This window comes from Elgaria multicarinata, chromosome 1 (genome assembly GCF_023053635.1).
Source record: "Elgaria multicarinata webbii isolate HBS135686 ecotype San Diego chromosome 1, rElgMul1.1.pri, whole genome shotgun sequence".
NCBI classification, from domain to species: Eukaryota; Metazoa; Chordata; class Lepidosauria; order Squamata; family Anguidae; genus Elgaria; species Elgaria multicarinata.
This window is the reverse complement of record NC_086171.1, coordinates 50,992,535-51,020,009: the sequence shown is the minus strand read 5'-3', so window position 1 is coordinate 51,020,009 and position 27,475 is coordinate 50,992,535. Positions and strand designations below refer to the sequence as shown.

At 40.6% G+C, this 27,475-nt stretch overlaps 1 protein-coding gene across 2 annotated transcripts; it reads right to left on the bottom strand.

Moving 5' to 3' along the window:
• Positions 1 to 4,041: 4,041 nt before the first annotated feature.
• On the bottom strand, positions 4,042 to 26,566 carry LOC134399949 (uncharacterized). 2 transcript variants are annotated; one of them, XM_063128061.1, is made up of 7 exons: positions 26,453 to 26,566; positions 20,013 to 20,114; positions 16,852 to 16,999; positions 15,401 to 15,561; positions 14,403 to 14,600; positions 12,318 to 12,499; positions 4,042 to 10,058 (listed from the first exon to the last, which is right to left on the bottom strand). In XM_063128061.1, the coding sequence occupies exons 2-7, from the start codon at positions 20,065 to 20,067 to the stop codon at positions 4,533 to 4,535; spliced, it is 6,270 nt and encodes a 2,089-aa protein (XP_062984131.1). In that variant the 5' UTR covers positions 20,068 to 20,114; positions 26,453 to 26,566; the 3' UTR covers positions 4,042 to 4,532. The 2 variants fall into 2 exon arrangements, with proteins under 2 accessions (XP_062984131.1, XP_062984141.1); XM_063128071.1 differs by lacking the exons at positions 16,852 to 16,999; positions 20,013 to 20,114; positions 26,453 to 26,566 and adding an exon at positions 15,739 to 15,795.
• Positions 26,567 to 27,475: the final 909 nt, after the last annotated feature.

Here is a 27,475-nt window from a genome sequence, read left to right as displayed (position 1 = left end):
AGGCTTTCCATTGACAGAACTGTTTCTGTGAGCAGAACCAGAACTACAGTTCCCCTCTACCTGCGGAGGGTTGGGGCACCCTCCAGAGCAGATTTTCAAGTATGTGGTGGACTACAGGAGAAAGGAGAGAGGGGAAAAGTCACATCACACATGCAGACATCACGTTCGCAGAACATTTTATTCCGCCTTCGGTTGTTAGGTGGGAACATGCAACACCTACTGTCAAAATGGAAAAATAAATGAATGCAAGAAGTTAAGGCATGATTTCACAGCATCTTGAGGAGGAACCTTACACTCCATAGCCATCTATCCCACGTTTCTTCTGTAATGTAAGTGTACTCTTTGATAAATAATACCTGTTTATAATAGACTGTTGATGGTCTAAGAATAAATATTACCTACCTGTAGATTGTGGCATATTTCAGGCATTTGTTCATGGCGTGGTATACCCTGAATTAGTGTAGACTAGCATAAAGATTGTTCAGATGGCTGTTTGAAGCCACTCTGTTTAACAGCATGCTGTGGTGATTGCCTTTAAATCTTAGTAGAAACACCTGGTTGATCCTCCTCTGTATCTGTGTCCCAGCTGCTGCTCAGGGTCAAGGTCATGACAGCCACCATGTAAATTTGGGAGAAGGGTATGTGGTGCAGAAAAGAGACAGGGCTGGCAGTAATGGCGGTCTGAACCCAGTACAGGGCAAATCAAGTTGAATCCAGCATTTCAATGGATCTGGACTCACCTTGGATTAAGGTAACGCTTTTTGAAGGTATGGCAGAATTTGTTTTTAAAGGCCTGAATTTGGGTAGATTTTGACAGGGTTGAATGTCAACAGGACAGAATCTCAGATGAATGCTCATGTACATCTGCCCTATCTTTCATGGGTATTACAATATTCATTATTAAATCATATTATTCAATTTATTCATTTGGTTTCTGTATTATCCCCCTCTTTATAAAGGATAATGAAGTATTAGCTGTATGAGTGTCACTAGATGGCAGTGTGGAAGAAGACTTGACTGAGCAGGAAAATAAAGCTGAGTTCTGCTTTTCATCTCAAGATGGACCCAGGCTTTCTGTTAACTCTTCAGCTATACCCATATCCCTGTTTAGACTAGTTTCACCTGGGAAACATTCTCAGTAAGGCCCCAAACTAATTGCCCTGTCCAATTACAGTGAATTGCCCAGAAAGGCTGTGGTTGTAGATATAATTCATGTAAAATTATATTGTTGAGCATTTAAATGGGGAAGCATCCTTGTACTTAATAGGTGGCAATGGACAATCCTGCTATTAGCAGTAATTGAAGACAAAGTCACTCAGCTTGTGGGATAAGAGGCTCCTATATATCATTCATATTTCTCCAGATATGTTGCTAAGTATAGTGATGATTATGATGATAGCAATAGCCTTAACGGCTACCGTTCTGATCCCAAAATTAGTCTTCTCAGGCTGTTCGTCAAGATGGTATAGTAAAGAGTGGGAACCAGAACACGACAGGGAGGTGCTGTTCCATTCATGTCCTATTTGTGGGTTTTCCATGGGTAGCTGGTTGGCCACTGTATGAACAGAATGCTGGACTAGATGGACCCTTGGTTTGATCCAGCACGGCTCTTACGTTCTTACTGTTCCACATAGAATGCCACAGGCTAAGAGCCATAGGGCAAGAGCTCTTTGGCTTTCATCAGGGGTGCCTTCAGCAAGCTAGAGACTTAATATTACCTGTAAGGGTGGACAAAGCACAGACTACTGGCTTTTAAGAGACTCATGCATGAGTATTGAAAGGCTATCCTAGAATATTTCAAGGTAGGCAAACGATGCTCGATTTAACTTTGATTAAGTATCTTCAGAGCTTTGATACAGTCTTTCTACAGCGGGCAACCTCCTTTGGTCAAGGATCCTGATTGCTCTCCACCCTCTTGGGACCAAGCCAGTGGACTGAACATCATCAAAGGAAGTGGGGCCTCGCCCCGCAGCTGCTCCCCCTCCCGTGTGATCTAGCCCCACCTGCTTTTTCTTTCTCTGTGCTTGAAGAGAGGGACTCACCCGGCACTTGCAAGAGCCAGTGCATCCTTTCTGCACTGCACATGTCCCAGTTCAGGTGTGAGCAGTGGAGGGAGGAATACGACAAGTGCTTGCCCAAATATGTCCAAAGCCAATGGCTGGAAAAAGCAGCAAAGAAAAAGATGTGTCCATGTATTTGGACAATATCATAGGTACTGGTGCAGCTATTACCACCCTTGATTGATTTTTTAATGGAGCTATGACCCACTAGGCATGTTGGAGAAATCCATCGGGGGTGGGGGAGCTTGACAAGGTTCCATTGATTCAGCCCCCCACCCACCCCGTCTTTGGTCCATTTGATCCTGCTGAATCTGAGGGCCTTTCCACACGTCGTACTGAGGCCGCTTCTATGCGACCCCAGTGCGACCCCAAACCAATCGTGTAGCTTGCCTTTGGAAGAGCCGAGGAAGAGGCGTCCTTGCCGCCGCCACCGCCACCCACCGACCTCCTCGCCGGCCGGCGAGGAAAGCTCGGCGGAAGAAGGCGGGGTGCCGAGCTCTCCTCGCTGACCGGCGAGGAGGTCGGTGGGTGGCGGCAAGGACGCCTCTTCCTCGGCTCTTCCAAAGGCAAGCTACACGATCGGTTTGGGGTCGCACTGGGGTCGCATAGAAGCGGCCTCAGTACGACGTGTGGAAAGGCCCTGACTCACTTCACAGCAAGTCAGGGAAGTTTATGGTTTTCTGTATCTTTTTAATTTGCACAAATTGCAGTTGTAAATCTCTATTTTTACAAATTGCAGCTGGCTCGATGGAGTTTGGGGGGAAAGCCGCAGTTTGGCCTGTTTGTTACAGTTCTTCGTCCTATTTAGTTGAAGCCATGTGACATTTTCTCCAAATATTGTGCTCACTCATACTTGCAAATCTCTTTCTAGTGGGAGAGTGCAGACTATCATATTTTGGCTTAAGATACATGCAGCCCTTTTGCTCCTTCCTTCACACGATCTGGCGAACAAACAAGGATCCAAGGAGCTGTCTTGACGTCATCTTTACCCCTTGGTGGCTCTGAATCCATGCTGCGTCAGTTATATGATGCAGCTGCAGATTCAAAGTCACCCTGGGTAAAGACGTGGCTGAAAAGTCGAGGACTTACTCCAACTTTTCCAGCCAGAGCAAGGTCAACCTGTCTCTTTCACCGGTCTACTCGCTCGGAGCCATTCTGGGAGCGTTCCCGGGCAGAAGGCAACCTCCTAGTGGTTGCTGGAATGCTTAGTAGTGGGAGGGGGCGGGCCCAGCGAGCCTAATGGCTGCTGGAAAGCCCATGCTGCCTCACCTCATAAGGACAAGTTGCCACCACTGTGCCCCAGCAATAGTGTGGGGTTTGGCAGCAGAGCAGCGCCAACTCGGTAAGAACATAAGAAGAGCCCTGCTGGATCAGACCAAGGGTCCATCTAGTCCAGCACTCTGTTCACACAGTGGCCACCCAGCCATCGGCCAGGAAAGAACAAGCAGGACATGGTGCAACAGCATCCTCCCACCTATGTTCCCCAGAAACTGGTGCACACAGGCTTACTGCCTCGAGTACTGGAGATGGCACACAACCATCAGGACTATTAGCCATGGATAGCCTTCGCTTCCAGGAATTTATCCAACCCCGAGGATTGGATGTAGGATTGCTCTCTCAATGAAGGAAATAATTCACAATAATAGACAATTTTGTCTGTATAAAGGTGGTTCATTCTGACAGAAGAGCTGTCAATCCCAGATTAAAGGGGTTTTTCCTTCAAGTTTTGGAAGATCAGTTATTCAGATGTAGTCCCAATCTGTGACAATAGATGTTGGCGTCACACAAGTATTTATACAAATTGTAGTAGTTTTATAATAGAAAAATATCTGCTAATAAGCCTCACAAAGTGTGCATTACATTACATCATAACAAATCAATGATAAATGTTCATTCAAATTATTCATATTACATTTGCAATTAATGAATTCTCAGTTCAGTTTATAAGTATACTTTCATCCATGATTCACATAGCAGGCTAACACTAAAAGAAAAATTCCATTGAACCTATATAATTTAGTGGCAGAAACCAAAAGCTGCAACCCTATGCACACTTACTTAGAAGTAAGTCTGGCTGAACAGAGTGGGGCTTACTTACGAGGAAATATGTAGAGGTTTGAATTGCACAATTCGTACTTATCTAGATAAATCAATTTACATAATCAGAAGTTTAGCTACATAGAACTCTATTGTGCACAGAGCTGGAGCAGCCCCAGTGTACAACTTATCAAGTATAGAAAACAGTTATAGCTGTGCTGCAATAAGCCAGATTTTATGTACTGTTGCAGCAGCTCATCCATAAGACTGAAATATTAGACATACCCACATCCTGTTCTGTATACAGGTAACCTTCCAAACTGGGAATTAGTAGCATGATAAAGTAATTTTGAGGTCTGAACTGAACTAGCAAATTACTGGGAAAATCCAGCAGTTACTGATAATTCATTTAAAATAATGCCAGGAAAAGCATTCCTACAACCAGCTTCCAGCATCAGTATCTTCAGCTACATGAGAATCTGTTGTATTAGAATTATCTTTCAAGTACAATATTACCGTTGATACAGTTGAGTGAGGATCAAGCAGTTTCACAAGGGGTATTTCCACCCTCCTTTCCACAAGGACACGATTCTGTAGAGTAAAGGCAAGTGTAGAATCTATGCCCAGTGATGAAAGTGGTGTATGTAATGAAAGATCCCCTGGGATTGGATCACTCAGGCTTTTCAAAAGTGAGATAACGTAATCTACAGGTCCTTCTAGAACGTGATTCTGGGTTATAGCTTCAGCATTACTACACATCTCTTCAGAAACAAGGTTATAAACACGACTCCTCAGTGACAAATTTTGAGATAAAACGTGATCAGCTAAAGTTTCAAAATTGAGTTTTACCACAGCTTGCTGAGGATTGTTCAGAATTAAGCTTTTTTTAAGATACTCGTGAATGTCATTCACTTGCAGATCCTCTAAACCTTTGCTTTGTAAAATACTATTTTGACTGTGATACTGACCTTGTAAAACACCAAGATTTAAGGCACCCCAGTTAATGGACTGTCCTACAAGGCCTCTGTTTCTCCTATAATGGCAGAAGAGGTCCAGGAAGGAATTAGCAGCTGCGTAATTTGACTGTGTTGCATTTCCAAGAAACGATGAAAAAGATGAATAACATACAAAATGGTCAAGCTCCCGTCCTTGCATGGCACAATGAAGATTTATCGCCCCTGCTATCCTTGGATTTAAAACTTCCTCAAAGTGAGACATAGTGAGTGTTTCAAGATGCCCATCATGTAAAACCATAGCACTGTGGAATACACCTTTGACTGGACAGTTCGGAAAAAATTTACTGATAGACTTGATAGCCTTCTCAACCTCAGAACTTAAAACAACATTGCATTGCAAGCTGACTATTCTGCTCCATTCACATTGATCCTGGAGATCATTTATTTCTTTTTGAATCTCAGTGCTTGGATTTCTCTGTGAAAGTATTGCAATGCAACCGCCTCCATTCTGAGCTATGAATTTTACAGTTTCAAAGCCAAGCCCAGTGAGTCCCTCTGTGACTATGTAAACGGAATTCTGCTTAAAAAGACTTCTCTCTGTTTCAATTACTGGAATATCCTCACTTTTCAGTACCACAAGTGGTACACTTTTGCAGTTGAAATAGGATACAGCTATATCTGGCCTCTCAGAAATTCCTGCTTGCTGAAAAAGGGAATATGGGAGTTGTTTTAATTGTTTCATATTTATTGATTTAAGCCAGCAGTAGATTCCCTTCTGGAATCGTATCAGAGATGCTTTCTGAAAAATATGGATAAGATTGACAGCATGGATGTGGATATTTTCTTGATCGCTCCCAATCAGATACCGCAAGCATTCTGGCTGTTCATTGCCATAAACCAGTACAACGTCTCTAAGATGGAAAAGACAAGTTAGAGCTTCTTTAAATAGTCTATTTAGTGGAGGTAAGAAAATGAGGGCATTGCACTGATTAACACGTTGCCATAGCCCTGTCACATGGTTTGTATTTATTGTTTTCCATCCTAACTCCTGAGCTGCAAAAGAAAGCACTTGACACAAAACTGACTCAGGCTCAGTGGAAATAATGCCTAACATTTCACTATGTTTTGGCATTGGCAGTGCTTGATGAAAAATTTCCCATGCTACATAGAAGAATGACATGCATGGTATGTTTCTAAAACATGGAAATTTTTGAGTATTGAAGCAAACTGTTTCTGGAATATTAATTCTTGAAGCTGCGGAAACTGGATAACATGAAACAATATGGTCTCCCACTTTTACCTTTTTCACTTCAATACCTGCTGCAGTTACAGTGCCAGTAAAGTCTAGTGCTAATAGCTTGTATTTATCTATTGTATGTGAATTCCAGTACATGGTTTCCCCGAATTTACAGCTGGACATACTAATAGGAAAATAGTCTTCTGAGTGAATACTTATTTTTTCAATTTGAACCTCAACGCTGTGGTTTCCAAGTTGAGTACGTGAGTTGGCAACTTTAGCTGTGAGATCTTTTACATCATACGGATCTGCTGTGTACAAAATGCACAGTTCTGAGCTCTGAAGTGGGTAGGAAGGTAGATTGAAGGATGTGGCTTCAATCTGAGTGCGCCTAATTTCAGAAGTGTAAATTCTACCTTCATCAATCCAGACTTCTGGATAATCCTGAGCTTTATACTTTACTAACACATCTGCTAAAGCAGAAATATCTGTTGTGTTTGTAGAGCTGATATCAATAATCTGAAATGCAATATCAGGGACTTCAACCATACATGTTCGAGTCATGCCATACAAAACAAAGCCAGTATTTATGTGATCTACTTTGCTTTCTGCTGTCCTGTAAGTGATTATTGTAATGGAACAATGGGACTTCTCCCTTAATGCATTAACAATTTGACGTAATGCCTCACAGCACCTTACAGAATATTTCACCACTTTCTCTGGTATAGATTCATTCAGTTTTTTGATACCCCACATAAACACAACATCTTGGTATCCCTGCAGTTCCAGGTTAATCTTATTTTGTGCATTTGTATCTGTTCTCTTGGCTACCAACATTTTGTCCCATTCCTGATATGAAACAAATCTAGACTCACTGTGTAAGTAATTCTTGAGTTGCTGTGCTATTCCAGATTTGTCAGCAAACACCACAACTCTAGGTGCTTTTGGTAGATTTTGCATGGGTTGGTCAAAAGTTATTTCTTTCCAGTTATTCTCAAACAACAAATCATTATCTGTCTTGGGAATTTCCTTTACAAAAGTGATCTGGATACTTTTCAATTCTGCCAAAACAGCCCCATGCTTATCTGTGAAGCACCCACAAAAAAGTAAGTAATTATCACTGGACTTGCTTGTCTTTAAATATATCATCATTTCCTCTTCCAAAGATCGAGCAACTGTGAGACTGCTTATGCGAGAAGGAAAGACTACTTTGTTCTTGGAAGTAACTATAGCTAGAACTCCCACCATTTGTAGAAAAGCATCCAAGAGTATTGGATGGATATAATATTCATGCATTTCTTCCACTATTTGCTTCTTCACTTTAACAGTAGTTATAGCTTCTTTCAGATCTTCACAATAAAAAACATCATTTAACTCTCTAAAAGTAGCACCATAGTGGAATCCAGATTGTGCCAGTGCTTCATAAACCTCATCTTTGCTGACAACAGATCTGCACCTCTGAAAAATAGTTTTTAAGGAAATGTTCCTTTCTTCAATGGATGTTTCTGGATTCTTTGTGACTTGTCCTGACACGTAAAGCATATTAGCTGATCCAGATAATATCCTGAACTCTGACAATCTTTGTTGTGACTCCACCTTTATCTTCAAAGCATGGGAAAATTCGTTTAAAACACATGGTTTAGTGAAAATTATATTCATCTGACAAAAACTTAAGGGTACTTTTGGCCGTGAGCTAGTCATCACAGCTGCCAAAGCGAGTTCCACAAAAAAGGCACTAGGAATTAAAGCAACACTGTGGTTCTTGAGCTCATTCAAATATGGTTTCAGGGCCTCAGAGATACAACAAATGAATTCTGAGTTCTCACCATTTGCACTGTAAATTAAAGGATGATTTGAGCTTGCAGCTCTATTGCTTACTTGCTGGTTAATTTTCCAATGTGACATCAGTTTCCGACGATCAAATTGATACCTGGGATAGGCTGATGGTATGCTTTGATACCCTTCATAGAAATGAGGCCAATCCACATTTAATCCCAGTTCAAAAAAATCTTTTACAAGTTTAAGAAGAGCCACGTATTCTCTTTCAATTTGCATGGAATGGAAGACTCTGGTTTGTGTTCCCAATGTTTCTGTTATGTACTTCTGCAATGCTCTTTGAGGCCCTATCTCTACGAATGCAATATTGTCCTTGTCTTTTGCTGAAGTCATTATGGCCTCTGCAAAAGAAACAGGACCTCGAGCCTGCCTGGCCCAGTAGTTTCCTGTAACAAAATCATCTCCTGAAGCTGCCTTTCCTGTTACTGTAGAAATTAGGTCAATTTCTAGTTTCCCTTTCTTTAATACTGATAGACTTGCTGTCATTTCTGTAAGTATCGGATCCATCATATGGCTGTGATATGCAGCTGGGACATTTAAAAGATGAAGAAATATCTTTGTTTTGCTGAAGTGTTCAGCTAAATGCTTCTGAACAGCATTGATGGAATCTGCATCTCCTGACAATGTACAAGACTGAGGACTGTTAAAGGCTGCTACACAGACTTTTCCTGAATATGCTCCCAGGGCTGCTGACACTTCTTGAACAGGGATGTTCCCAACCACCAGCATTCTTCCACCAGTGACCTTAGCTTGGAGCCTGCTCCTGTGATAGATGACTTTGACTGCATCTTCCAGGGAGAGGAAGCCAGCGCAATGGGCAGCAGCCACCTCACCAACTGAATGGCCAACAGTGGCAATTGGCTTAATTCCCCAATACTGCAGAAGTGAAAACAAAGCCACCTGCAGTGTGAAGAGTAAGGGTTGGGCGATGTCAGGCCTCGACAAATCCTCATGGTCATGTTCACTTAATTCCCAGCTTCCAGTGGGTGAGAGCTGTTGAAATAATTGTTTGATTTCAATACATTTCTCTCTAAAGACTGGTTCAGATCTCAGCAGGATTTTACATATCCCTCTGAAATTCAAGCCATTACTGGAGAACACAAAAATTAATTTTGGAGGCTTCTTCAATGGAACTGTTTCCATTTCAGCTGCAGAAAGAAGCTGTTGCTCTAAGTTCTGAAGAGAGGATGCCACAAAGGCTTTTCTGTGTTTGTAGTTTATGTGGCTTCTTCTACAGGCAGATGTGTAGGCCAGATTTGGGAGTGTTGTTGAGTTTCCGGTGTTGATGTGTCTAGCTGTGTCTTCCATTGCCAATTTCAGAGAATTACTTGAAGCAGCAGAAATGACAAATAATTCAACAGTTCTTTTAATTGGAGAGAGAACCTGGACTTGCTTAACCTGTCTGACAACCATGTGGGCATTGTTCCCCTCAAATCCAAAACAGTTAATCCCAGCTACTCTGCCAAATTCACTAGACTCATCCCACTTTTCCACTGCTGTTGGGATGGAGAGGTTTAGCTTCTCTGTACTTATGCTGCGATTGCTCTCTGAAAAGTGCAAAGATGGAACAATCTTTCCATGGTGCATCATGAGAAGAACCTTGATTAATCCTGCTGCCCCAGCAGCTGACTCTGTGTGTCCAATATTCCCTTTGACTGAGCCAATCTTGAGAGGGGGCAGGTTAGGAGACCTCTTTTTACCAATGATATTGCCTAGGATCTCTGCTTCAATGGGATCTCCTGCAGGGGTTCCTGTGCCATGTGCTTCAACATACTGTACAGTGGATGGATCAACAGGAACTGGATAAATGCTGAGCAGCAGGTTTTCTTGCTCCTGTTGAAATGGTCTGGTGATTGGGGTGACAGATCTTCCATTCTGGTTGACTGCACTGATGGTGATAACGCCCCATATTTTGTTGAAGTCTTCTTGTGCCTGTTTTTTTGGGTAAAGACAGGAATACTTAATGTTATACAACATTTTTATATTTATATATCTGTTTCTTTTAATAGGGTCAAAATCAATCAATTAATTGCTTAAGAGCAATCTTTGGTTCTTTCCCAAATTCGATTTGTTTTCCTTCCCATGCATATCTTCTTGTGTCATGCTTTCTGTAATGGGTTAGGACCAGAATTATTCACATTGACTTACTGAAATCAATGAGACTTAAGCTAATTGAGACATATCCACCAAACTCCATGATCCCAAACTGCCTAATACTGGACAATATGGGGGCTCACACAGCTTTCTGTTGTACTGACTTTGGTCTGCATCACGGTATTAGTCATGCATTTTATTAGAGTACAAAAGAAGTAATTTATTCAAGCTATTTCTCTTAAGGTATATTGGAGGAGCTGGTGACAAAAGTTGTATGCTATTCGTAGTTGTGCTTGTTAAGTAGTTTGCTGTTTAATAGTCTAGAACAGTAGTTCCCAAACTTTTTCAGGTCATTGCCCTCTTGGTTCCACAAACTCATGCCCCGCGCCCCCTACCCTACACTATAAAAATCATTATTCAGAATAGCGGTTTTCAATGATCCACTAAGGAAGATAATAACAATAAAATTCAAAAAAGTAGCAACTAATTGAATATTTCTTCAAAATCCAATTACATTTTTTTAGTTTATTCAATTAAACATAATTGATGAACTTGATCCAGTGATATCATCTTGTCAAAGTCTGATAGCCATTTAGCAAGAATGTTAGATATCCCATTTAGTAACTAGGGTAGAGGACCTCACTATTCTGTAAATTCTTAATGTGATGAAGGGATACCAGTTTCCCAATGTCTGGTTTAAAGTCGCTTCACATGAGTCTTAAATCACCACGTTTAGTGATCTGGACTCAATTTCTTTGCTTGGAGAGAAGTAGGCAGACCACACTAAAACCACATTCCACCAAATATGACGTTGGAAATGCAACCAGGAGCTTCTGAACCACTCTCCATAGTGCAGGGTAGCGATCAGAAATTTGCTTCTGTAACCCAAACTCCTGGTACGGAAAAGACCACCATAAGCGCCCCCCCCTGCCGCCCCTTTGCCTCTTAATGCCCCCCTATGCAATCCCACCGCCCCCAAGGGGGCAGTACCACCCACTTTGGGAACCACTGGTCTAGAATGTTTCATCAATTTGAGCAAATTGAGATGAGCGTGTAGTATTGTGGAAAGACCCAGGTTCAAATCTCCACTCAGCCATGAAGCTCACTGGGCCCTCATCTTCATGGCGTCAGGTCAGCAATGTGCCCCCCCCCAAAAAAAATTGGCGCTCCTTCTGACCATCTACAGCGGAAGGAGCGCAATTGCAGCCTTTCCTGAAGGCGCTGCCGCCACCACACTCACCCACCCAAGCACACACGCGGCAATTCAGGGTCGCCTGGGAGCATCTGTGCCCCCTCTTACAAGTTTAGGTGGGTTTTTTATATATATTGGTCTACGCTTTGTTCTTTTTGTCCTTTTTTTTTAAGCTGTAAATGTGAAGGGTTGTATTTATAGCTACTGTAAATAGAGGGGAACAAGGGGGAGGAACAGGATGCTCCCTCCCTATCAGAATATCCACTCCCTCCCTTTTTTAAAAAAACAGATGGTGGTCCAGTGACCTTTTAGCTTGCTGGTCCACCCCCTTCGCCATAGGCTGTGGCACGCCTCATAGCAGCTCCATAGCAAGAGAGACAGATGGCAGATGCCGGCGTCACTTTGCTCCAAGCTAAAAATGTCGGGGTAAGTGCCCAGCTTTTTTAGAGCAGAGCTTTGGGGCTTTGCCCCTGGATTGCTTTGGAGTGGTGGCTGCATCATGTAGATCACCTGCCACCACTCCAAATCTAAGTTAGGGTGACCATATGAAAAGGAGGACAGGGCTCCTGTATCTTTAACAGTTGTATTGAAAAGGAAATTTCAGCAGCTGTCATTTGTATATATGGAGAACCTGGTGAAATTTCCTCTTCATCACTACAGTTAAAGCTGCAGGTGCCCTGCCCTCTTTTAAATCTGGTCACTCCAGTATAGCTCCTGCACCTTTAACTGTTGTGATAAAGAGGGAATTTCACTCCATATATACAAATGACACCTGCTGAAATTCCCTTTTCTATGTAACTGTTAAAGATACAGGAGCCCTGTCCTCCTTTTCATATGGTCACCCTAAATGTCCTCCAAATTTCTCACTACTTGGGGAAGTAGGAAACACAATATAAACAACTTACCTTTATCAATGGCTTTAACAAAAGAACACCACAACCTTCTCCTCTTCCATAGCCATCTGCCTTCCTAGAGGAAGAGTTACTCGTTCCTTCAGGAGATATCGTTTGTGCTTTACTGAGAGATTCAAACTTCCGAAGTTCTATGATGCAATTCACACCTCCACAAAGAGCGGCTTCACAATCTCCTGTATCAAATGTGCATAAAAGCAAACAATGCTTGAAGTCATGCAAAGTGACTCACATGGCTACAAGGAGTTGACATCTCTTGTGAATGTTTTCTCAGACGTAATTACCATGGGGTTGTCTTGATGAGTGGAAAGACCCGGGGGGGGGGGGTGCCGCAGTGGCACTAGGTCATTTATATGATGCAGTGGCCATTGCAGAGCAATCCCAGTGTTTTCCCCGGATGCTCCAAATTTAAAAAGTCGGGGACTTACCCCAACTTTTTCCATTTGCAGCAAGGCAACTGTGTGTTATGTCAGAGGCATGTCCCAGCAAATAGCAATCCCTGATTGGTCACCATCACTGGACAGGGAAGAGGGAGCAGGCCAGCGAGCCGAATGGCTGCTGGAATGCCTCAATGCTTCTCTGGTGTGGGCAGAAGGCTGCCCATGCTGGAAAAGCACGTAAAGGTTAAAAAAAGGTTAAAAAGTTGTTTTAAAAAAATGTGGGGGATGCTCTGCGGTGCCCATGCAGTGATGCACAGTTGTGCAGTGGTGCACAGTTGCACAGCGGTGCATAGGCACAGCGGCGGAGGCTCCTTGAGAAGCAAACCCTGCACTCGTTCCTTGCCATGGTGACAACTGGCAGGAGCGCAAGTGTGGGATAGTGGGGACTTGAGGCGCCAATGCAACCTCGTTTAGACACCCCCCATGTTACATCTCAAGAATTTAAACTATCCCCTCCTGGATCTGTGAGACACATTTTGATTTCTCTCCCCCCCCCCAAGACGTAAAGAACCACTGCCTTGTCAGAGATGCAATGGTGTGGTTATCAGATAAGTTACCTTACCAAGCATGTCAACTCCATGGACTGAATCCAGATTGAGTCATCCTTGGAGCAGACCCTTTGAAATTAGTGAGAGTTAAGTAAGTAATGACTAACTTAAGTCCTATTGCTTTCAGTGGGTCTGCTCTAAGTAAAACTAAATCTGGATCCAATACCATGTGGCTTCACACATAGCCAACAAGTTAAAAAATGGTTATGTCAGTCCACTCTCAACTAGGTGCAAACTATAAGTTACTTTAATTATGTAGCGAGGAAGTATGCTAGGTTTTTTTCCTTTTTTAAAAAAAAATGCAGGTGTAAGGTCCTGATTTGCATCAGGACCACAGCATGCAGAGTGGGGAAGTTTAGTCCTTTACTCTCCAGCCATGATCCCACTAAAGATCACCCCTGTGCTACAATTAGTTCTAGAGAAAAACTCAAAGGTGCCAATAACAGCTTTTCCCCGCTAAGGTGAAGATCTTTGTTGGGGCTGTGGCCAGGATGGAAAGGCCTAAACCTCCCTGTCTGAGTGATGCCCAATGCAAATCCCCCCTCCCATGGATGTAATTAAAGAAAGAAAAATGTTGGCTTGCTTTTTATCTATGCATTTAGCCGAATCTATAGTTTGGCTCTAAGGTAACCCAAATGGTATAGCAAAGAAAGCTAATTTTTCCATTCTTGATTTATGTATTTTAAATTATTTTAGGTCTTTACAAGTGGGATCTGCAACAAAATGTTGCACTATGGAGTGCTGCTGTTCAGGACTGAAGCCACTTCATTTTTTTTTAATTCCCCTTCAAGTGTGTTTCCCCACCCCCAAATATTTGTTATATTTCAGCAAACCATGGAGATCGCCTATGCCTGCTGCTACCTCCCTTTTGTGTAAGGTGTTGTTTGGGATAAATAAGCAATGCTATTCACAGCCTGAAACTTGCAAAGAGAAGGACTCATATAAATGATCACATGCAAGAGCTGGGTGCAGCTGTGAAAGTTTTCCCTGACTACTGATCCACACTTACAAGAATTAACCTTAATATCATAGTATGCATAAAAATCATAGTAACTGATTAACATTCACCATCTTTATGTTAACTCTAATACCTTGTTTAATAGCCTTGTAGCCAAAATGCAAAGCAGAGAGGAAGGATGAGCAAGCCGTATCAATGGCAAGTGATGGTCCAGTCAAATTAAAAGTGTATGAAATCTGGTTAGCTGCTGTCCTTATTGCTGTTCCTGTGCCATTGTTTATTGTGGCAGCAGTCCTGCTGGTTATGGACTCATAGCCCTGATTCGTCAGTCCTGTAAATACAGAAGAAAATCTATGCCTAATAATGTTCCTCTCCCCTCCCTCACTTTTTATCATACATTTATTTATTTCATTTTTGGCCTTATTAAAAAAAACAACTCCTACATGTTGCTAATTTATTACGCTACCATTATTAAATCTAATTCCTTGTTACTTCTCCTGTAGTAGATTGAGGGAACCAATAAGGCATATTGGATGTCTCTGGAACCCAGAGAGAGAAAGGGCTGAAACTTGGGCCATAGCTAGACCTAAGCTTTATCCCTGAATCATCCAGGGGTCAAACCTATTCATCTAGGTGACACACAGGGGATCCAGTGCTCAGGCAGGGGCGAACCCTGGATGATCCCAGGATAAACCTTAGGTCTAGCTGTGGCCTTGGATGTCAGTGGGGACAACTGTTCCTGAGGAGTTTGCTTCTTAGCTTCTGAGGTAGAAACTGGAGAATGGTGGAACCTGGGCATGAATGTCACACGGGCATTTAAATGCACTTCGGCCAGGCTGATCTTCCCTTGCTGGTGTTTTTGCTTGAATGGCCATTAGGGGCTCTTGTTCCTTTGGCCAATGGATGGGGCCAAAGTGTTCTTTCCCTTTACTTCCACAGTCCCAAGGCAACAATCAATTGGAGCTGTGTGTTCTTTCTGTCAGGGAGGAGGAAGCAAGCTCCCCTCAACTGCTCCTTCTCAGGTGTTACAAACCACTGTTGTGTGGATGCCACTAAAGCAGATGCATAGAACTGCTGTCAGATTGATGTCATGTGATTAGGCAAGTCTTGTGCATCAAATTATTTTCTTACCAACAAAAACCCCTGTTTTAGTGCCACTGATATTTTCAGTAGTGATTCCTGCATCTTCCAGTGCTTTGTAACTACATTCTAGGAGTAGCTTTTGCTGAGGATCCATATGTGCAGCTTCCTCATTGTTAATGCCAAACAGCTTGTTGTCAAATGCATTGAATCTAAAAAATAAAAACAGAGACATGACACAATTTGCCAGGTACAGTGTGATTCATATCCATTTAAAGTCAACTGAAGCTTAATCGTATGTGCTGTTGTACCAGCAAATAAGTGGTCAAGATAGGACACAGCAAGCACCGTGCCAGTATCTTTTCATGGGATGTAGCTGATGCAAATACCTGTGTAGCGTCATGACTTGGAACTATTGCACCAGGAAAAGGACTGTGGTGTCCTGCAAATTGTCAATATTGTTGAAATGGGGTGTAGATGCCCTGGCAATGACTGACACATTGTCCTTGTGTTTCAGGCCCAAACTACATGTTATAGGGAGATGCATGGATGCTCCTCTCATCTCCTTATCATGTAGCCTAGGGGACATGTCCCATGGCATGGGACATATCATCACATTAGCATTTCCCCCCTACAAGTTGCAGTCATTGTGGCTTGTGTCATGGAACCTTGTCAATGAGTAAGATATGGTAAAAGATGGTTTGGTCCCTTGAGCAGAGTCCTCACTCAGAGGGAGGGCTAGAGAAGAAACAACTAAAAAAGAGAGAGTCAGATTGTTCTACTGAAAGCTGAATGTTAGAAGATTGCTGTATAATCATGGGCTCTTATCACCTTGTATAAGATAAATTGAACTGTTATTTGTGTATAGTAGAATTTCAAGGAGATAGAGAATCATTTTTGCATCCCTGATATTTGTCATAATTATTTTATTATTGCAGAGCTAATACTTTGAACAACAATGTTAAGTTACAAATCGGAGATTGCCCTGTGAATTAAAGTTAAGAAAATCTACAAAAGAGACTCCCAAAATACTCAGTATCTGGAGATATAAAACCACGTAGGACTGGGCTACAAGCAAGAGATCCATATTTTTGTTTGGACATAGAAGGACTAATTGTGGCAGGTTTCTGTAAATTGATGTTTACTAAATACATATTTTGTTCAAGTTTTTTTTTTTTGCAAGTTTATTCTAATTAAGCTCTATATAACCCACATGAGTAGAAGTTAAACTAACATTATGATGTTTTCCCCCAAATAGGAACCAAAAGCAGCTCACACGTGTGGATATCTCTCAATCTTTTGATTATAAAGCAAAATATTGTAATATTTATTTATTTATTATATTTTTATACCGCCCAATAGCCAAAGATCATAAATGTTAAGAAATGTTTTTTAAAGAGTAATACAACATAAATAACAGGGCAACTAGGAAAATTATCTCTCACTCCAAATTTGCAAATTTAGAAAGCTTGAATGATTTATTAGAAAAGTATAAGACTTACTCTTCAAGAAGAGCAGCAGCTGTACATATTTTGCCTGGTTTATCAACTGGATCACACCACACTCTAATGTTAAATCTTTCTGGAGGTACTTCTGTAGTACAGTTTCTGCCATTTTCCAACACTTTCCAGAAACAGTCAATTCCTTCACCTGATGCATGGACAGATATAGATGTAGATATAAATATAGATATAGTCTTTATTCACAATGTGTTTCACATTTTCATGAGGAATCCAACTTTCTAAATGTAATAGAAATTAAGCCATATTTTATAAAGTTTGACCTTTTTCAGAATATCATTTTGTTTCACCCTGTTAGTTTATTTTTGTCTAATAGTCTGCTCTATCTAAATAGCCTGCTTTAAAACAACTGACATGCAACTGTGCTACCAAGTGTATTCTAGACAGGTGTACATGTTTTCCAAGTACATATTCTTTAAGGGACCTTTTGCCTTCCGCAATAATTGGTCTGGCAGGAGGCACCCAATGACTTACAAATATGGGGGAATTCATTAAGCAAGAATTTAAAACGTATAGTCATTAATCAGGGAAACTAACTTGGGGCTCATCTACACCAAGCAGGATATTCCACTATGGAAGTGGTATATAAAAGGCAGGAGCCAGAACAAGCAGGATACAGCACTATGAAAGTAGTATGAAAGCAGTATATGGTATTTGTCAATGGGCCCCAACAATTGTCAGTGCACTTCAATAATGCTATAAAGCAGCAGTGTAGCTCCTGCCTTTTATATAACACTTTCATACCGCTCTCATAGTGGAATATCCTACTTGGTGTAGTTGAACCCTTGGTAGAGCATTCATGAATCAAAACAAACAAAACACATATCAACATGCAAGAAACTCATGGTGAGGTGAGGACCTAAGCGACCAGACTCTAAATGGTGTTTGATAGTTTGATTGCTGTTCTAAATTCCTATAGTGGTGTTGCTACTGTTTTTATTGGTTTTTGTTGTTATTGTATGCCAATTGCCTTAAATAGTAAGCCACACTAGGAATTTTATATTGAAAGGTAGGGCAGAAATATTCTAAAGAAACATGTTTTAGGAATCAGTGATCAAAATCTGCATATCTGTGCTTTTCAAAATAAGACGGGCCAGATCAAGCACCCCTGGAGACTGTCCCTGAAGAGATTTCCTTGCATAATGTCTCTACCCCACCCCCCAAAAATCTTTGTGTTAGTATTTTGTTAATACATCTATAGTGAATAAGGAAATGAAGCATTTGTACCCCAGAACAAGTCTTGAGTCACCCTTTTTCATACACCCCTGTCACCAAGAGGATGTGTCCTTTCAGATGCCTTAACATTTTTATGCAAGGCACTTCATACATGATGCCCCTAAGCCAACACATATGAATATTGCAATCACTGTAATATATGTAGGTTAACTCACAGGTGACAGCCTTCCAGTGGTGAAGGTATATAATCTAATGTGGCGTAAGGTTACTTCAGGGTGCAAATTCCTTAGTGCTTTATTCAAAGAAGTATTCACAAATATAATTATATGATTGGCTTGGGAGCATCATATTTGAGAAAAAGCATGTGCAAATATTAACCTTGGGGAGTTTCCAGATAGTTTCCAGTGCTGCCAATCAAAAGTAATTATGCAGTTATTCTGTCTTTCACTCTTTAATTTTAGCTTGAGTAAGAAAGTTAAGTTTCTTATTCAAGATGGAAGATGTGGTGGGAAAACCCAGAAGAGTTACAAATGGAAGCCTCCTGTCTGAACCCCCTGTAAAAGTCTATGTTTGAGGCATAGCAACTGCACAAAAAAAGCCTCATCTTTGAATGCATCCTTGAATGGTGGGACATCTCATAGGGGAGAGTCTCTTGCAGGCAGGAATGTGTGGTCTGAGACAGCCAAATACTTTTTTTCAAGGAGCAAACCCCACATTATTCATAATGTAAGTTGACTTGTTAAAGTGAGCTGACTTGTTAAAGTGAGATTGAGGCAGATAGGCTGCTAGAACACCTCGTTTGAGACAACCTAAAGCTTAGGTTGGGCATCAGAAGTAAGCAAACTTAAGTTTCTTATTTAAGCTATTTACGAATATCTGTGTTGAATTAGTAACTGGGACCAAGGTACCAACTTGAAACAGTGCCTGAATATTTCTTAATCACTTCAGAATACAAACAGTCCTAAGTTGGGGAAAACCCACAGGATTCTTTTTGTTGTGGAAACAGATCAAACATTTAAAGTATACTTTATAAAAAAATGTAAAGTTACAAGATTTGTAATGAAGAAATCTTGGAAACAAAGAAATGGAATTTCCAGCAACTGTAATTACTTCAAAATGTAACAGGTAATCACTTCTCCATGCTCATGCAGGAGACCTACAAAAGTAAAAGCTTCTAGCAAGAACCTAAATATCAGCATCTCTCAACAACTATTGTTAATTTTTTGTTTATATACATATACTTCATATCATAATGAAGAATTTGAATTTTTATAAGCCCTTTTGAAGACAGTTACCGCATATTGTAGAACAGAGCTGGGCAACCTGTGACCTTCCAGACTTACAAGACTCACCAGCATTGAAGATGGTGAGAGATGATGGTGAGAGAGAATGCTGAACCTAAGTAACACCATTTTGAATATCCACTTGGCCTATGTGACCTATTTTGCTTATGTGATCGAGGAACAAACTTGGTTTCTGCTCCCCCGCCCTTATCTGATATATACATGCGCACGGAAATGTGAGGCAGGAAACCACAAAGCCTGGGCACTCAGCTAAAAGATGCTGGCTGAGGAAAATCAACCCGGTAACAGTAATCTGCGAAGATGTGTGACTTGTCGATGGCCTGGTTAATGCATTCCATTAACCATTTTGTGGTTAAGCAGCATGTTTTAGCATGTTGTCTGAACCAGGCCTATAAGTATGAGAGCTGTATCATTTCTGCGAGGGAGTTGTCCTGAGATAGCTACCCCAGAGCGCTCTGTCTGTCTGAATAAAAGCCTCAACAGCCAACCTGTGTCTGGAGTTCTCTTTGCATAAAGGATTTGCCACGACAATGGGACTTATAGACCAAAATATCTGGAGGACAAGTTCCCTATCCCTGCTGTAGAATTACCAAATAAAAGCAAAAGAAATCGTAAAATATTTCCACATCTTGATACAATGGCTTTTACTCATCCAAGACTTACCTCCAGGAAAGTTGCAACCTATCCCCACAACAGCTATTTCATTCTCACATGCCATCTTTTTTATTTTTCTATTTCTGCCAGCCTTTGAATAAGACAATCATCCTATGGAAAACAAAATATATTTACTTTTAATTTGTCACTTTGAAATATAAGAAACTCTGTGTATTGGCAATTCACCAACAGAGTTCACTAAATTATATACTCTTATAAAGAGAATTTCTGATTTGAAATGCATTGGGATAAATCATCAGTAATATTACATTTACTAAAGACTTTTCCAACATAATATTTTAAAGCATTAAACATGAAGAGCTTTAAATAATTAAGTGGAAAACTGGTACATAAATATGTAAGAATATTATTATAATATATATAGAGAGAGAGACAACTATTAGTAAAGTGTTGGACAATACCAATATCTGAGCAATATATAAAGGTGCAGAAATAATTTTGCAATATACAAACATGAGTATTATTAATAAAGTGTTCGCTAATACCAATGTCTGAGCTATGTATCAAACATCAGAAATAATCTTGCAATATACAGACAGGACAGCAGGTGGTAATCCAGAGGTAACCTAGATAACCAAGCATGTTATGATGACTGGAGGCAGAGGGGAAACTCCAGATATGTGCTTGCTGGCTGATTTAAAATAAAAATTACTGACATCTGAATTCAGTTTAAGAAAATGTGCAGCCTCAGATATAGGACTGAGGCTGGGTGTGGACTATGCCTTTTGAGGGGCAGGGTAACCAAATATAAAAAGACTTGTCTCTGCTGAGCCCTGAGGGACAGGCTGTGAGGCTCTACATTTGTAGAATCTGAAATCCTGAGGTAAATTCTAGTGTGGTGCTGTATGGTACCAAGTCACTCAAGACTCAGGGTGACTTATAAGGAGTAATTTGGAATTACAAGGAATAATTGAGTGTTGTACGACAGTGGGGAAAATATCTCCAGAAGTATGAGTGGGGTGGAATATAAATCCAGTTTCATTTATGTTTATACCTCCAGCTTTCAGCATAAAGTGCCTTTTACAGAATATATTTTTACATGTTATTGTTGCTGCTGTTGTATATTTGCCCTGACCTTTTCTCCATTCTTCTTAATTTTGCCTATTGGCTTTTGACTATCCCTTTGCCCTCATTGTAACATATTTGCACATAAATGTGTGGGCCCTTTGGCCACACTACTGTACTGCCTGCTGTAGGAGAACACTAGATTTGCCCTATGGAAAGTGGGAGATGCGTACTTAGAGCATATGCTTCGCTTTCAGAAAGTCGCAGGTTCAATCCCTGTCATCTCCAGGTACGGCTGGGAAAGACCTCTGTCTAAAACCCCAGAAAGCCGCTGCCAGTAATCAGCATTGATCTGTATGGACCAATGGACAGATCCAGTATAATGCAGCTTCATATATGTATGTTTTATGGGGTAAGAAGTGCTGGGATTACATCCTTTTAAACTTCCTCCGAGATTTTATGGGGCCCAGGGCCATCTCTGGTTGAAGACCTATTTGCATACAGATTCATGGACCCAACACTGAGAGCTCCATCACATTTATTTATTTATTTATTTATTTATTACATTTTTATACCGCCCAATAGCCGAAGCTCTCTGGGCGGTTCACAAAAATTAAAACCATGAAGAACATAAAAGCAACCAACAATTTAAAAACACAAATACAAAATACAATACAAAAAGCACAATGTTGATAGCAAATTGAACTTACCTGTATGAGCTCAAAATTATTATTATTTTGCATATTTCTGTATCTTTCTTGCTGAAGTTAAAAAACATCTTAACAAAATGTCATGTACGGTTTGGTATATTTACCCATGAAGTTGTATTAAAATTGTAATTTTTAAAAAATAATAATAATAATAATATAAAAAGCACAACCAGGATAAAACCACACAGCAAAATTTGATATAGGTTAAAATATGAGATTAAAACAGCAAAGTTTAAATTTAAGTTAAATTAAGTGTTAAATTACTGAGAAAATAAAAATGTCTTCAGCTGGCAACAGAAGGAAAACAGTGTAGGCGCCAAGCGAACCTCTCTGGGGAGCTCGTTCCATCAACCAGGGTGCCACAGCAGAGAAAGCCCTCCTCCTAGTAGCCACCTGCCTACTCCCTACTTTCTATTCCCCACCCCTGTTTTGAGTCCATGGTTTCCCCCCCTGGTCCTTAGCGAGTCTAACGCTGGGACACTTTCATGTCTGGGAGTTGTGCTATTTCAGCTCATGTGTCTTTTCACCTGTATTGCTACTGTGCCAGCGAAATTTCTCACCTCGCCGCTCCCCCTACGTTGTCCTTCCCCCTGCAGATATCTATATATTTATATACCATATTTCTTCGATTCTAAGACGCCATCGATTGTAAGACGCACATTAATTTCAGTACCACCAACAGAAAAAAAGCTTTGATTCTAAGAAATAATAAACGCACCCGCGATTCTAAGATGCACCCCATTTTTAGAGATGTTTATATGGGGAAAAAGTGTGTCTTAGAATCGAAGAAATACGGTGTATATATATATATATATATGCGCAAATACAATAGTACAGCATCCTGAAACTGCCCAATTACATTAAAACAACACACTATGCTTTCCCCTAAGATCAAATTAAACAATATAAGTGAAGAGAAAGTATTACAATTGCATTTTGGAGAAGTTTGTGGTCAATGTTGGCATGGCAATGGGAAGCCGACATTGTTCTGATCAGGAAACCTAGACACGCCTACTCAGGAGTAAGAACCATAGAGCTGAATGGGACTGATTCCTGGGCATGGGCGGTGGCAGCCTTGCTTGCCTTCTCCGCGGGGTGTTCAGGTGCCCTCTCTCCCTCCCCATTCATGGTTGAGCAGTTCAGCAGAGAACCGCCCCACCCTCCTCTTTTGTCAGCTAGACCGCCCTTTGACACATAAACTCATACACACCCAATAAAAAATGGAATGGTCCAATATAGCGCAAAGACAGCAATAGACGGGGTGGAGGAGTGGCTTTATTATACATGGAGGGGAAAGAACCGGACTTTCCCTGCGCCAAAATAAAATGGAAAAGGGAGGGGAAGAGGCAAAATGAGCACAAGAAAGGGGCGACATCATGTGAATACTACACTGCAAAAACACATACCAGGCATGGCAAGAGTGCAATAAATCACTGGTGTGATGGAGCTCTGACACTCAGATAGATTTTAAGCTCCACAAAAGCCCTATTTGGGTCTTATTCAAACCCACTTACCTCTCTACACATGAGCAGGAAGCAGAACTGTGCCATGTAGCCCTGCCCCCCCCCCATGTCACAAATGTGAGTCACCCCCTGCACCAGTGGGGAGGCTTACATGCATAAAGCCTCCCAGCCTGCATAGAGGACTCCCCTCCTTCACAGACACATTGTACTACAACTGCCTGAGGGTGGGGGCACATAACATGCACAACATTGTGGGGTGGGTCTATGCAACCCCACCCTGCTCCCCACTTGTGCACAAAGGTAACTGGGTTTGAATAATGCCCAAATAGGACTGAGCTAACTAAAGAACCCAAAACAAATAAAAAACCCTGAAGCTGATTATTTTCTAGTTCTGTGAAACCTGACAATTTATTTATTTATTTATTTATTACACTTATATACCGCTCCCATAGCCAGGGCTCTCTGGGCGGTTTACAGAAATTCTAAAATTGAGGTAAAAACAAGTATACAAAAATTAAAACTCTAAAACACAGTACATACACACATAAAGCATTAAAAACCGATTAAAAACTAAACATGTGAGTAATTAGGATGTGCCGCCATATGCCAGGGCAAAGAGGAAAGTCTTAACCTGGCGCCGGAAAGATAGTAGCGTTGGTGCCAGACGAGCCTCATCAGGGAGATCATTCCACAGTCTGGGGGCCACCACCGAAAAGGCCCTACCAATGACCAACCTGAACTAAAATGGTGAATTTATATTCTGTTTTGCAGTATGCCCCTGTACAGCCATGACAGGAGAATATGAAAAAGGTAATCTGACCAGTGTGTGCTTAAATTTAGAACCTTTCGTTATGCTATGCTGGAGCAAGACCCCAGCTGTAGACTTTTCTTTCCAGTTCCTTTGCATTATGTTATTTCACCTATAAATAGCCTGTTTTGGTTGGCCTACAAATAAAGTGTATGAGATTTACTTACATAGAAGAAGCTGTTCCTAGATGGCAGTGGTGATGAAAAAAAAAAAAAAAAAAAACTACCCAGGAAGCCATAGGTGGGAAGGTATCCTTCACATTGGAGAATTGTGTTTTGCAGGAAAGCTCCAAAGTGGTTCTAATTATTTGCAAATTAAGAGGGGAAGAATGTAGTAATCTAACCTATTATGGGATTACAATTAGAGCTACTTATTATTACGGGTTGGAGCAAACCTCCACCCTTTGAGTTTCCATTATATATATTTTTCTGTTTTTCTCAATTGATATTTCATCCCCAAACAGCCAATTTTGGCTAACCTGCAAATAAAGTGAGCACTTGTCTAATAAGTTGGTCCTGTATAAAACAAAGTGCTCTCCTTGAGCAGGAGATAACAAATGAAATTCAGCAATAATATTCCATATCACATATTCCAGGACACTGAAAACAGATCCGAGTCATGATGAGCCCTTGGGCAAATTAAGCTCTAATTATTATACAATTTGTGTTGCATTCCTCTCCACGTTTTTATTGCATAAGATAACATCCCTCTTTGATGTATTTCTCACTTCCTTTGCTTGAAACAGGCTGTTTATGTCAAGAATTTACCTATAGCTATTTAAGTGCCTATTCTATGTTCTATGAAATTTCAATCTGGTTTATTTGAGTTATACTCTTGACTTTAAAATCACCATTTTGCCCCATATTTCTCAAGACAATGTTGCTATAATGACAAATTATAACTTAATAGATTATTATCAGAACTAACCTACAGAAATCACTGACAATTGCTTAGCTCAGTTCAATTCAGTTTATTTCGGTCACAGACCAGTACAGCACAATCGCTTAGGAATGCTGTACATCAGCTATGACAACAGCAGGAGAGGAAAGCATCCTCCCTTTGAGATGTAATGCACACAGTCACTTCCAAAACTAATGATGAACGATTTAGTCACAGGTTAATGAATATTGGGATCCTCCCAGCTCCCACACAGGTAAGATGTTTTCATAAGAATATAGGAACTCTGGTCAATATACACCAACATTCTGTTTTCATCAGTGGGTAGACAGATGTGTCTTGAAAGCTTATAATCAGTGGAGTAGTGGTAAAGTTTGAAGTGCAGATGCTCATCCCCATAGTCATGCCCCAAGGAGGGTCCAAAAATGCGGGCACTACGATCCATTTAAACAAATAAACCAGTTCTAGTGGCGTTCATCTCCACCAGGAGCAGATCTTTTGTAGACTTAATGGGTGGTAATTGCCCATTTAATTGGTAATTCTCCTCACTCTACTCATATTCATTAGGGTAAACTATGTTGCAGAATGCCTAGTATAATCCAGCACATATGCATCTTGATCCTTCATATATCATATAAAATTAAAGCTGTAATTCGATTTATACTTACCTGGGAATGGGACTTACATCCAAATAAACATGCATATGATTGTGCTGCTTGTCAGTTTAACACAACTCATTTTAACATAATGAAGCTTAACAATGCAATTGATACTCTATGGCAGGCACAATCCACTCAGAATTCAGCCCTGTTGAGTTCTATTTGTTTCAATGTAAAAACAGAGCAAATGTTGAAGTTTCTACTAAATCAACAGGACCTAAACGTGCTCCACTTGGCTGGATCATTCCTAAAATACTTATGGAAGAGTCTATAGTACTTTCAAACATGCTGTTATGAAACAACGTTATGAAAATAAGATCTTATCATGGAAACACTGATACTGAACTGCCTTCAATAAAAGCATCCTAGGCACATTGCAAAAAGCAGCTTAATATCTCTTTACAAATCACACAAATAGTAAGCAACAGAAAAATAAAATATAAAACTGTCTGTCAATTTTAACATTTTAAAAACCTTCAAACGCTCTCCCATTAGATACTCTGATAGAGGCAAAATGGTCATGCCTCGTTCTATAAGATGCTACCTTGACAAGTTTTGTTTATGTGAATGAGAATTATACTGCTGGGATAAACTAAAAACTATCACTTGGGAAAAGAAGATCTGATTTATCCAGCCTCATATGATATGATATATGCACATTATCCAAACATTAAATGCAGATATTCACATAACACTGAATGATATATGCATAATGTTGATTACTAATAGAGAAAACTATTTGTAGCACTGTATTACATTCATATTTAAAATATACCACACGCATATATCCACATATATAAGTAAGCCCATTGTTGTTGATTTTGGATAGAAATCCCTAACTTCTTTGCTTCTGTAGCAAACACTTTTCTGTTTCATTAAGACCTACCTGCAGCATGGATTTCTCAGGTCCGATGTGCTCTTTATTAGCATCGATTATAACCGAAGAGACAAATAATTCCACTATTAAAGAATCACCATTGCTAACTCTGTACAACAGTCCTTAACTATGGGCTCCCTAGCTGTCATTCAGATTTTCTAAACATATTCAGGCTAGGTTGTCTGGTTATACCAGTTATAGTTGTTAATTAGCAGGTATGGTAAACAGCAGGTGATTCTGTTGACTGTTAAGATTGTTTTTCAACAGGCACAGAGCAAGGGAGCATGATTAAACATGAGCAAGAGTTTGAAATATATAATCGTGGGTGGGGTTGGGATAACTGGATAATGAGATTTTCAGGAAGAGAAACGTTCCAGATTGATGGATTAATTCAGTTGCTAGAATTCAGATACGTTAAGGAGTTCACAGAGACCACTACAGTTGAGAGCTAGTTGTCAGTGCATGCTGCCTCCAATCCAGTGGAAGCTGGTGGCTCCAATTTTGGTGGGTCTGTATATCCCTTCCAGGTTTTAGTCAGAAGCGGCCAGAACTCCAAAGAAACAATCCAAAGTCCCAAACCCTATCCCCAAATATGCTCAGTACCTTGGATAGATCCTTTAGGACTCTGGCACATTCTGACTGAAACCCAAAATGGATCAAGAGCCCCACCACAATTGGAGCCATCACCCTCCAGTGCTCCAACCTGTCTAGTCCCCTTGCCTAATTAAAGCATTCCTCCACGCCAAACTAAATGTGACCCTAAATGCATAATTACCAACCATGTCTGGGACTTCAACACTGGGACTGCAAAGGGGGTGTTTAACCCTATACTTCCCCACAACATTCCCTACAAAATCATGTGAAATTTTATCCAGTGAAACTTTAGAATGCTTTTAGGATGTTTTAATCATGTATGGTATATTTTTAATGTGTATTGTATATTATGTTTTTATACTTTGAATGGTTTGTTTTTGTGAACTGCCCAGGGAGCTTCGGCTATTGGGGGGGGGGTATAAAAATGCAATAAATAAA